The sequence below is a fragment of the Cnephaeus nilssonii genome (assembly GCF_951640355.1).
Source record: "Cnephaeus nilssonii genome assembly, chromosome: 21".
NCBI lineage: Eukaryota > Metazoa > Chordata > Mammalia > Chiroptera > Vespertilionidae > Cnephaeus > Cnephaeus nilssonii.
The window spans coordinates 6175517-6187159 of NC_137092.1; the positions used below are offsets into that span (position 1 = coordinate 6175517).

At 65.7% G+C, this 11643-nt stretch overlaps 1 protein-coding gene across 1 annotated transcript; it reads right to left on the minus strand.

Annotated features, from left to right (window-relative positions):
• Positions 1-1289: 1289 nt before the first annotated feature.
• ALX3 (ALX homeobox 3) lies at positions 1290-9717 on the minus strand (the record flags this gene model as incomplete). The annotated part of the gene is made up of 4 exons (XM_079761471.1): positions 1290-1819; positions 2225-2353; positions 4211-4527; positions 9441-9717. The coding sequence occupies 4 exons, from the start codon at positions 9715-9717 to the stop codon at positions 1511-1513; spliced, it is 1032 nt and encodes a 343-aa protein (XP_079617597.1). The 3' UTR covers positions 1290-1510.
• Between the last annotated feature and the right edge of the window lie 1926 nt (positions 9718-11643).

Here is an 11643-nt window from a genome sequence, read left to right on the forward strand (position 1 = left end):
CCAGCGCCAGCACTGAGAGGAGAGAAGCCGCCGGAAGCCAGGCCCTGAGCGAAGGGAAGGGAAGGGAAGGGAAGAGAAGGGGGACACGTCTAGTCCAGGGACTGTCTCGGCAGGAAGGTCCATCTGATGGGGGACTTGCTCCCCTTTGGGAATAAGCCCAGCACGGGAGTCTGTGCTTGGCTCTGGGTGCCTGGAAGAGGAAGGGCTGGGGGGGGGGGGGGGCGGGGAGGGGCTGCTGGCTGAGCTGAGCTCGGAGCAATGTGGTGGGATTTACCGAGGGTGGGCGGGCAGCCCTGCTTTTTCCTGCCTTCCGGGCTGTGGAGATAAGGCAGAGGGGATGAAGGATAGAACGGGTAATACTCCGCAACCACAAGAAAGGGTCCTGGCTTTCGTCTCTGCCCCACAGCCCAGACATGCTCCCAGGGCGTCTGGGGGAAGGAGCCGCCCCACCCCCACGGCTCTGGGGTCCTGCCCAGGGGAGCTCAGCCCTCAGTGGGCTTGCTGGTCTTCCATTCACTCCCCTTCCCACCACCAATTTGCCCTCCTTAATGAGACCTGGGCACCTTGTACACACAGCCACAGAGCCTGGGCAGGTGACAGGGCCGGCATGGCAGGCACCAGCCTCGAGGGCCTGAGCAGACCAGTCCTAGAGCTACCCAGTGCCACCCCTGAAATACGCAACCACCAGGTCCAAACACTGCACCTTTATTACTATGCCGGGCAGCACGCTTGTTTTTACAAAAGCATCTTTACAAAAGTGTGGGCTGGATCTCGGGGCTCAGAGGGTGGGGGACTCTTTCTTACCAACGCCCAGCAAGTAAACCAAGGGAGTCTTGGGTTTCAGTGGCATAGCTCTGGCCTGACCCCATGGGGGAGAATCCAAGTATTTGGTGGTTTCTGGTAGAATGTCTGCCCCTTGGAGGGGAGAGGACTCCACAGCATGTTGGGGAGGGGTACAGGGGAGAAGGAGGGGGGGCTGGATCAGGGAGACCTGAGCACCAGCTCCCTTCAGCTTCCAGGCCCTCGTCAATGCCAGACGCTGGGTGCACGCCCCCTGGTGGCGGGAGTGAGGCCCCAGGTGGTCTTAGGAGATTCTGCTTTCCCCTAAGTCACCAGATCCTCTGCTTCAACCCCGTCCTGCTCCCATTTTCCTGCATTCCCCGATGAGGAGCCAATGAAGCCAGTTCAGTCCGAGGGGCAACAGTGACCCTCGGACGAAGCCTGAAGGAGGAGGCAGGACGGAGTCTCCAGCCCAGCGTTGGGGTGCGGGACCCAGTGTGTGGCAGGAAGAGTCCCACCGGCTTCCAAGCCCTCTCCTGGGCAGCCCGCCTTATTCTAAGAGAAAAGACTCAGCGAGAAGCTGAGGGCCCCAGCTGCTCTGTCCGCCCTGGGAACCATCTGGAGCTCGGAGGCAAAGGTGTGTCCTTCTGGCATCCAGGCCAGGGCGGGGTGGGAGCAGCCGGGCACAGGGAAGGGGGTGGCAGCTTAGTCTGCGTGTCCACACGTCTGATCACGTGGTCCAGTTCAGCAGGCTGGGCGGCTCCTTGGGCTTCACCCTGAGCGAGACGAGGCTTGGAGACTTATAGTCGACATCGGGGGCGGCCTCAAAGCTGTGGTCCCCCAGGGCAGGGGAGAAGCTGTGGAGGGAGTAGAGGCCAGGGTGTGCTCCGGGGGAGGCCGGCACCCCCACGAAGCCAGCCACGTTCCCGTGCGAGTGGGTGTACGGAGACATGCAGGGAGAGGGGATGCCCTCTGGAGACACGAGGCAGGGCCCGGCGGGGCTCCCCGACGCGGGGCTGGGCCACAGGGAGTTCTGCAGCTGCAAAGAGAAAGCAGGCCCGTGAGTCCGCCCAGGACCGCCCCCCCTAACAGGGCCCTCTCTGCCCGCAGGGCTCCGGACACTCCCAAGGAGCCTCCACTTGGCACAGGTCTAGAATCTGCCACCCTCCGCCCCCCGCCCCCCACTCGCAGAGGCATCTCAGGCCCCGGCACTGCTTCTCGAAGGAGTTTTCCGCAGAGTCCCCTGTGCCAGCTGCTCCGTGCGGGCAGGGTGACGCGGGGCCCGCTGGCCAGAGGAAGGCATGGTTTGCCCAAGTCACACAGGCCCCGAGGCCACTCCAGGTCTCCCCAGGCCAGAGCTCACACTCTCACTGGCTACCCCGCGGGACACCGTCACGCCCGCCTTGGCAGGAGTGCGGGGTTTGGGGGGGGGGGGGCGTCTCACCTGGGGGTGACTGTCCGTTCGGGGCAGCACGGAGATGTCATAGGCGGACGAGAAGGGGTTCCGCCCCTCCTGGATCTTTCCATAACGCTCCCGCTTCCGCCACTTGGCTCTGCGGTTCTGGAACCAGACCTGGGGGCACAGGGGAGGCCGAGGGGGTGAGGACACAGCCCCGAGGCGGGGAAGGGGCTGGGCGAGTTGATGGCTGTGTCCCACAGGGTGGCAGCTGGCCAGCATTTATGTGTCGGCCTCCGGACCAGTCGTTGGCAATATCAAAACTGAGCCAAACCAAAACCATTCCCCTGCTTTCTAGGGATCTAGCTGGGGCTGCAAACAGAAGCAGCTGTGTGTGTGTGTGTGTGTGTCTGTGTGTGTGTGTGTGTGTCTGTGTGTGCGCCCACGCACATGCGTGTATGAGTGTGTAAAAGTACCCTCACCCAAGCCCCTCACGCTTGCCCACGGTCATCTCCCCATGCAGGCAGGTCAGGCCCTGAGTTAAGAAGCTGGGCACAGCCCACCTCCAACCTGGGGTTGCAGAGACCCCACCACAGGCCTGGGCACGCTCAGGGAGGGCCGCCCACCTGCCAGCTCCCTGCAGCTCCCTGCCTTCCTCTCTCCCGTCAGAGGAAGTGTCCCTGCTCTAGGGCCTCGATCACTGGGGAAGCTTCTGGACTAGGTCTGGGCCTTGTGGCTGCGCCTGCACCCCTCAGGGTGAGAAGGCCAAGGAGGGGAAGGGTCCGGGTCCCAGAGCAGCTCCGTAGGGGTAGCCAGTCAGAGCCCAGCCCGGAGGCTGGCTGAGGCCTCGGAAGGAGACCTGCTGCTTGGACTTGGTGCTTATGTAATCTGGGCTGTCGTGACTGTTGGCCACCTCCCTCCGATGGCCCCGGGCCCTGGGGAGCGCGGGTGGACAGTTCCAGAAAGCAGGGGTGGTGACGGGATGGGAGTCTCCGTGAGAGTCAGGCCCGGGAGGAGGTGGGAGGAACGTGGAGGCAGGAGGACCAGGCACAGAAGCGGGGACGCCCGAGCCCCTCCGGTCCTGTGTGGGATCCAGCCGGAGGGCCTTCCCCATTGGGCGGCACTGGCCTGACGGCCCCCAGATCCTGCCAGAGCTGCCCTGCGCGGCGATTTCACAGGCTCTAGAGAGGCCCCCGCGGGGGTGACAGCGTGAGCTCTGCCCCTACGAAGTCTCCCGTCTAGAAACCACCTCCGCGCCTTTCCCCAGAAGCCCTCCCGAACCCTCTCCCAGGGCCTCCTGCTCGGCAGGGCAGGGACCTGCTGTGTCAGGCCAATTCCCAGCAAGGCCACAGCGGCCACCTCCTGGGCCTGACTCTCACGGAGCCTCCCATCCCATCACCACCGCCCCCTTGCCACCTTCAAGTTCGCTCCCACTTCCAAAATGCCTTAGACACTGACTTCCTGTCTCCCTCTCCCACCCGCATCCCCACGGGCTGGGCTCCACACTGGGGAAGCCGGGCCATGGCCCCTCCAGAAGTCTGGGGCCTGACTCCTGCTGGGAGGTTTGCTGGGTGGGGCGGGGCTCCTGGCCAGGGTCTGAGTGTTGGTAGGACTGAAAGTCACTGGCTCAGGATGGCTTTGGGTGTCACTGAGCCCGAGACACCCCCCTCCCCCAGGAGACCCTCCCACCCCACAGCCACCTCTGGAGCAGCGCTGATACGTGCTCAGCATCTCACTGCTTCCACAGGCTGCCCTTTGGGGCTCCCTGAACTGGGAAACCAAGACCCAGACATTCAATGGCATGTCCCCAATCACCGGGTCAGCCGGTGCGCGAGAGGGGACTGCCACACAGAGGCCACCACCCCATACCCAGGCATAAGCCTCAACTGGGGCTGCCAGCCTGTGGCCCCAGCAGAGCTGGGCAGGGAGGGCGAGCCCAGGGGAGCAGGCACCTGGCACAGGCAGTTCTGGGGGCGCTGGTGCCCACCTCTCCCAGCCCTTCCCTGGCCTGGCCCGCGTTCTGGGTGCCCTCACCTGAACCCGGGCCTCGGTGAGGTCGGTGCGCAGAGCCAGCTGCTCCCGGGCGTACACGTCGGGGTAGTGGGTCTTCTGGAAGACCTTCTCCAGCTCCTCCAGCTGGAACGTGCTGAAGGTCGTCCGGTTGCGGCGCTTCTTGCTCTTGTTCTTGGCCAACTCCATGGAGTCAGGGAGTCTCGGGGACAGGGGGACGCGCAGGCTGGCCAGGCAAGGGCCCGGGGAGCCTTGCAGGGTGGCGGGCCCGTCTCTGGGGCCCCCTCGGCAGTCCACGGGCAGCTGGGGGAAGTTGGCAGCCTTGGGGGCCTTCTCCTCGGCTGCAATGGAAACACAGAAAGGATGGGAACCGACCCAGAGGGTTTTGTGGGTGGAATGGAGGGAGGGGAAGACTGTTGACGCTTCAGTCCCCGCCTCCCCCTTCCTTGTTCTTCCCTTCCTCAGGCAGCCACCCTCCATGGGAGCCTGGCATGAGGCGGCGCCCTGCTGAGCCTCCAGCTGGGGAGGGGGCCCCGGGGAACCCGGCTGTCTGTGGTCTGGGCGGATCTGCTGGGGCCAGAGGGGGTCCATTTCGGGGAAGCGCTCTGGGGTGGCACATCCCACAGGGTGTGGAGGTGCCAGGATCGGCGCCATGGCAGGGCCTGGCGCAGGGGTGGGAGGAGGGGGTGAGGCTGGGAGGGTGGAAAGCTATCTCCCTGCCCCTGCCAGAAAGTGCCTCCTGGTCCCTGACTCTGCGGGCCTTGGTTCCCATGTCCTCATGCCCAGAACACGGATGCTGACAGCCTTTGCTGGTCTGGGCCCCAAGTCTCAGGGCTAAGTCAAATCCCCTAGCCCTGGGGTATGAAGGGCAAGAGGGGGCAAAGAAGCTTCCAGAGGCATTACCTCCTCCCTGCCCACATCCTGATGTTTGGGCAAGCTCCAGCAATAGAGGCAGGAGGGAGGCTGTACGCAGAGAAAGGGAGTTGAAACAGAGCACAGCCCCAACCCCATGGATCCCATCATAGCCTGCCCCTCCCTCCTCAAGAGCCTGACAAGCAGGGGGACCTGAGTGGCGACTGGGACAGCAGCCCTCCTCCAGGGCGCCCACCCTCCCTCTGGACGCTTGGGGGGTCCTGCAGGACCATGGCACAGTGAGAAATAGGCCACCCACTGCCCGCCCGCTCTCTCCCTCTGGCGAGGCCCCCAGCAGCGTCACCATGAGATCTCCACACAACAGTCTGCAGGGATGGCAGGAGCGAGGCCACTGACTCACAGGGCCCCTTCCCTGGCCTGGGCCCCGTCCTCAGCAGGGCCTGGCCCCGGAGGCCCAGCCAGCTGGCACCGAGAGGCAGTTTCTTCCCCGGGATTTGTGTCAGGATCACAGCTGTCATTGGGGGGGGGGGGGGGGGGTGAGGATGGGACTGGGGAGATGGCTTCTGGGGTTCCGGGTCTGATGAATCCCTACGTGCGTGTAGAGGACAAGTTGTGCAAGGTGCCCCTCAGCTGGAAGGTGGTCAGGGACCTCCCAGGACCCCCCGGGAGCTGAAATAAGTTGTGTGTCCTGGAGGCTGGGGGAGTCAGATAGAGGCCCCTCACAGCCAGGCCCCAGGGTCCCTCACGGCTGGGGGGGGGGGGATCCTCCCAGACAGCAGAGGAGGGAGTGCTCCCGCTCTGGCTTCCAATCTGGGCCACATTGTGTTGTTGTCGTCGTTCTGGGGGCAATTCCACGCGGTAGGAGCTTAGGAGGAAAGGCTTTGGAAGGTGAAGCGAGTAACTGGAAATGGTCAGGGAGGCCCGGAGCTGACAAGGTCTGACACACAGCAGGCCTGAGTCTCGGGTTCTGAGAGTACAGGGTGAGTGTGGCTCAGGGATGGGGGCCAGGGGAGTGCGGACAGCACTGCAGAGGGCAGTGCCCTCACCCCAAAGCTCTGGGGCTTGCTCTTCTGCCTCTGGGGCCCTCAACATCTGTTCCAAGGGGATCTTCCCGGAGGAAGCGACCAGACCTGGGGCTGCAGGGCTTGCCTCCCTGAGTCAGCCACCCAGGATCAGGGATGAGCGGGCAGCAGGACTTCTCAGGGTGGCTCCCCCACAGAGCACAGCCTGCTGGCCGGGGGTGGCCTCCCACCCTGCCCAGTCTCCAGCCCTCGCAGCAGACCCTCCTGCCATTGCCCCCAAACCTCCCCATCTGCCTGAGGACTCGGGGAGGGCACAGTCCCCCTCTTTGGAGGATAGGGCAGCGTCCAAAAACAGAGGATGGAAGCCCAGAGAAGAGGTGGAGGTGGAGGTGGGCGGCAGGCCAGCGGTTTGAATTTTAGCGTCTAAGGCCCAGCGCCTACAGGCTGTGTGGGAGTCACTTGCACCTTGTGGGGACACTGGGCGGGAAAGGGGGAGCGCTCATGTTGGACACTGGGAGCCTGGGGCTCAACGCTTGCGTGTCTAGGGCCTGTCTAACCGCAGCACCACAGCAGCCAGGGGTTGGGGGTCGAGGCAAAAGGCAGGTAGATGCCAGAACAAGGACCTCTGAGGGGCCACGGAGCTCCGTCCCTGGCTCACTCTCAGGCTCCCAGCACTCCCTCCGCACCGGGGCTGCAGCCTCGAGGCCGCGCAGCGCGGGAGCACCCCACTGGGGCGCCTGCCCGGAGCCCTACTGCCCCCTCGATGGCGTCCACTGAGGCCCCAGAACCAACAACCCGGCTTTGAACTTTCTCGGCAGCTTGCTCCGCGCTCGCGCCATTTCCCAAGCGACCCTCAGTGCCAGCGGAGGCCAGGGCTCCTGCAACGCTGGCTGAAGACCGGAGGCCCGTGCGGACATGATCGGCGCCTGTGGGACCCCCGTGGGGCCTGGTGCTCTCCCTGGAGTTTCCCAGCCTTGCCCTAGAGGCCTCTGCCAGGAGCCAAAAACCTGGAACTCCCCTTGAGGCATGGTCCGCCCGGGAGTGCGGCCCCTCCGGGTACCCAGCTCAGGGCCCCGCCCCAGCAGGCGAGGTCCGAGGTCAGGGAGCCCAGCGAAGGGACAGACCGCGCGGCCCCGGGCAGAGCAGGGAGGACCCGCAGGCAGCTCTCCGGCGCTCTGAGCAGCCCTACACCGAGGGCGCGAGGTAGACCGCGCCGCCTGGACGCGGCGGGATCCGGGGCAGGGCTGGGCGCTCTCCCCCAAGAGCCGCCGAGGAGCGCGGCGCGCCAGGCTCCGGGGCGCGCAACTGCCCGGCTGCGGCCAATATCGCGCCGCAGATGGGGAGCAGCTGCGCGCTCACTGGTCTGAACTGGAAACATCCGTGCCCGCTACTTTAAAAGCCGGGAAATAAGGCGGCTTCCCCGTTGGCCCGCCACGTCCCACCTGAAGACGGCGCGCCCCGCACTCCGGGCCTCCCCGCCCCGCAGCCCGGCTCCGCCGCAGGTACGCAGGCCGCGCGCCCGCCGCCGAGGTCCGGCCGCCGCGCCGGGGGCGCGAGGGCTCTGCCCCGGCTCCGCTCGCCCCGCGGCGCCTCCTTTTCGTCCGGCCTGTCCTCCGCGCGGCGTGAACCGCTCCTTTTCTGCTCCCACTCGTCCTGGCGGCTGTGTTTTCTCTCTTGGGATGTCGCCTTTTCTTCCGTTTCGTCGGCTCCTGCTCTCTTCGTTTCTTCCCTCCTCCATTTACCCGCTTCGTTCGATCTCCGCTTGCTTTCCTTCCTTGTTCGCTCTTCCTCTGTTCCTTCCCGTCCTGCCCAGCTCGCCAGCCGCCTCTGCTCTTCCTGATCGCCCCTCTCCTCCGATACTTTGTTCAATTTCCTTTTCCCTCTTTTCGGTTGTTGACGCGCTTTGGGTTGCTTTCCGCGCATTTCGTTGCCGACCCCCTCGCCGTCGCCGCTTCCTCCCTCCGCTCGCTCCTTCTGCTCCAGCGCCCTCCGCGGGCTGCTCGGCGGCGCCGGGCGGGCCCTGGCGCCCCGCGGTCCGGTCCGTGCGGGATCCGGTGCGCCCAGCAGGGCCTCGGGCCCGCGGGTGGGTCCTGCCCGACGCCGCGCGCCCCGCTCGGCTGGGTACCTGTCCCCGGCGGTGCTGCGGGCGCAGCGCGACCGCCGCCTCTGGCTGGGATCAGAGGAGCCGGGCCAACTGCTTCTCATTAAGTCCCAACTGTGGTTTTTATCAGGAGAGCCTCTTTCAAAGGGCGCAGACACGAAGCTCCGCGGCCTCGCTCATTTCCTCCGCTGACCCCCACACACCTCCCGCCTCCTCGGCACATTCCCACCGCCGGCTGGGCGAAGGCCGCGGCCGCCCGTCCACTCCACGGAGGCCCGCGAGGCGCCAGCGGGGCGGAGGCGGGTTGGGCCGATCTCGGGGGACCCAGCTCGGGGCCTAAGCTACGGGATGAGGGAGCGCAGACGGGGCGGCGCGGGCGCCCAGATTCCTACAGGTCCGCCCGGGCAGTGGGCGCTGGCGGGACGGCGGGCCCGCCTGCCCGGCCGGGGCATTGAAGCTCCATCTCGGGAGGTTGGCGCGGTCCAACCGGCCTTGGCGCCCAGAACGCCCAGGCGCCGGGATGAGGCCGCCCGGGCTGCGCCAGAGGGCCCGGCGGCGGCGATCCGGTGCGGGGAAGCCCAGACTGCGAGAGGGAGGCCCTCGCCGGGCATAACCACGGGAGGCCAGGTCAGTCTGGGAAATAAGAGCACAGTTATTCCGTCGTGAGCTCGGCCCCGGCACTGGGGGGCCGGCCGCCGTCACCCGTGAGCGCCCTCCCCGCGGAAGCTGGGCCTGGGAGGAGAGGCCGGCGGAGGCCAGGCCGCAGCCCTCGGCAGGCCCGGCTTGGCCGTGCTGGGTCGGGGCCCAGCCTCGGGGCTGCAACGGGAGCTACACGCAAAAAAAAAAAAGCCGCGCTCCTCTCCCCGCATCAGGGCCCAGGGCGCGGGGTGGCACCGGGGCCCTGGCCGGTCCGGGCTTCTGGGTGGTGACACTCCAGCCCCACTCCGCCAAGCAGGACGCTCCTTCCCGGCTCTGGCCGCCTTGGGGTCCGACTGGGCCCCGAGCTTCCGCCGCTGCACCCTTGCTCGACCTCCGCCTCCCATCCCCGCTGCCGGAGGAAGGCACACGTGGCTGCCTCCCGCACCGCCGGCTTTTGCCCGGCAGGGACCGGCGCGGGGCCGCTTCGCTTCCGAGGGAGCCGCGGTGCGTGCGGGAGGGTCACAAAGTTGAGAAATAAGCGAGCGGGAGGGGGGAGCGGGGAGGCTGGGCGGCCGGGAGGGAAGGGGAGCAGGTCGGCTGCGCGCTCCTCCCGCGTTACCTTCCGCCGGGCCCTCGTAGAAGCGGCCGCCGTTGAGCGCCGGGCCAGGCCCGAGGTCCTGCAGGTACTTGGCGGGCGGCTTGGCCGGCTCCGGGAGGTAGGGCTCCAGAGGCCCGCAGGCCGGGAAGCGGGTCAGGCGTGGGCCTCGGGGCGGCGCGGGATGCAGGTGAGACGCTGGGGCGGAGGTCCCCTGGCCGCCCGGAGGCTCGTCCCCAGCGGCCGCATAGGGGTCGGGCCCAGGCCCCAAGCCGAAAGGCGCGCAGCGCTCGGGGTCCATGCCGGCTCGGGGCGCACAGGCCGCCGGGGCTCCCGGGTTCGCGCAGCCCGCGCGGCTTGTGAGCGCCCGCCAAGGGGGAGGGACCTGGGCGCGGGGGCGCGGAGCCCCCGGGAGCGGCGTGCACCGCTGGGGGGGGAGGGGGGAGGGACGGGCGGAGGACTGGAGGGGGCAGCGCCTCGGCTGGAACCCTCCACGTCACGTGCAGCCCCGCGCGGGTTAACCCCTCGGAGGCCGGGAGCCCCCGGATTCACCCCAACCCGTGTATCCGAGGCCGGAGGACCCGGGAAGGCCCTTTTGTCCGCCCGTCTCGGCGAGGCCCGTGTTCGGAGCAGTAACCTGGTCCCGATGTGCGGTCTAGAGGGCGAAGTAGTTGGAGTCCAGTCCTCCCTCCATCTTCCCCAAAGCCAACCGGCGGCCCGGCAGCCCGGATACGGACCACGGCAGGTAAGGGCCGGGACTTGACTACCTCGTCGCTGGGACCTGGGAAAAAGCTGCCTCCAGCGAAAACACCTCCCTTAGAAATCTCATTTCTCATAGGAATCGAATCGGAGTCACTGCGAGTGGGGTTTGAAACAGCTCTGATCCGGGGCTGGGGGCTGGGCACTGTGTTAGCTGCGGGATCTGGAACCAGCCGCTGCCGCCCTCATCTAACTGGTTAACCGAGTCAATCCTCAGTCTTCCTATATTCCTGGTGGGTCTGAAATGGGGCGGGGGGGGGGGGGGCAGGGCTGGTGCAGACAGGGGGACTTGCAGGGGCGACTAGAGACTGCCTTTGGAGCAGGTGTGGAGTGCTGGCGGGTTCTGAGTTTGAACAGCGCGCATGGAGTGACTGCCTTCAGTGGACAAATGACCTGGAAGTGCCCGGGGACCCACTGTAGAGAGGCCCCACTCCCCCCTGCAGCTCAGACCCAAGGGCTCTGCTGCCCCCGGCCTGCGGTTGTGCAGGGAGGGGAGGGGAGGATCACATCTGAGAGTTGGGGCTCTCCAGCCTCGGGGAAGCATAGGACGAGCACGGTAGCTCAGAATTTCTGAAAAGGGAACCGACCCCCACCCAGCTGAGATCCCGGAAGAAATACCAGAGGGTCCCGCTCACTTCTGTGCACTAAGGCGTCCCTACGTATGGGTCACACTGGCTTTCTGCTTTTATTTTCAGTGCCTCAAGAGACCAGGGAGAAAGGTGGGGAGTCAAACATCATTTGTATTTCATTTGAATTCTCAGTTTTTAAAGGAATCCAAGAAGCCTGGTGTGAACACCTCCCTCTTCCGCTGGGGGCCTAGGGGGGCTCTTGGCTGTCCTCAGCCGGAGTTGGGCTATAAATCAAGGGCAAACAGGAACCAGAAGCCTTGCATCTCGAAAGTCGTCATTAAGCCATTATTAAACATACCGTAACTTCTCTGAAGCCTTATTGGTTTAAACACCACATTGGAGGCATTATGGCCATTAAGGGCCCCTAATCACAGCCTGCAGACGGGCAGGCAGCGATGAGAGCACCTGGGGCTGGGACTTCCAGCGGAGAGGGAGGCTCAGCTCCCAGTGACGTTCCTCTCTGGCCTCGCCGCCACGGGAATCCGGGAATCCGTTCTCTGGGACCCAGTGGATCCCAGCACTGGGCAAGCAGCGTGTACGGTCACTTTTGACCACTCGTCACGTTTTTCCAGTAGTTTGGGTTGCTGGTGTGTGGGTATCAGTTTTCCTTTCGGGAGGATGTTCGTGTTGGTCAAGGACACCTTCGTCTCTCCAGCAAAGGCATCTAGCCGCTCCCTGTGGGAGACACAGGACTGACACGGGACAAGTGTCCCCACCAACAGCGTGAGCGAGGCAGCCTGGCTTCAATGCCAAGCGTTTCGCCCCGGGTGATAAAGTAGGCCTTCGTTTGTTCGCCATAAAAATGGGCCATGCTTGGTTTGGCTCAGTGGATAGAGCGT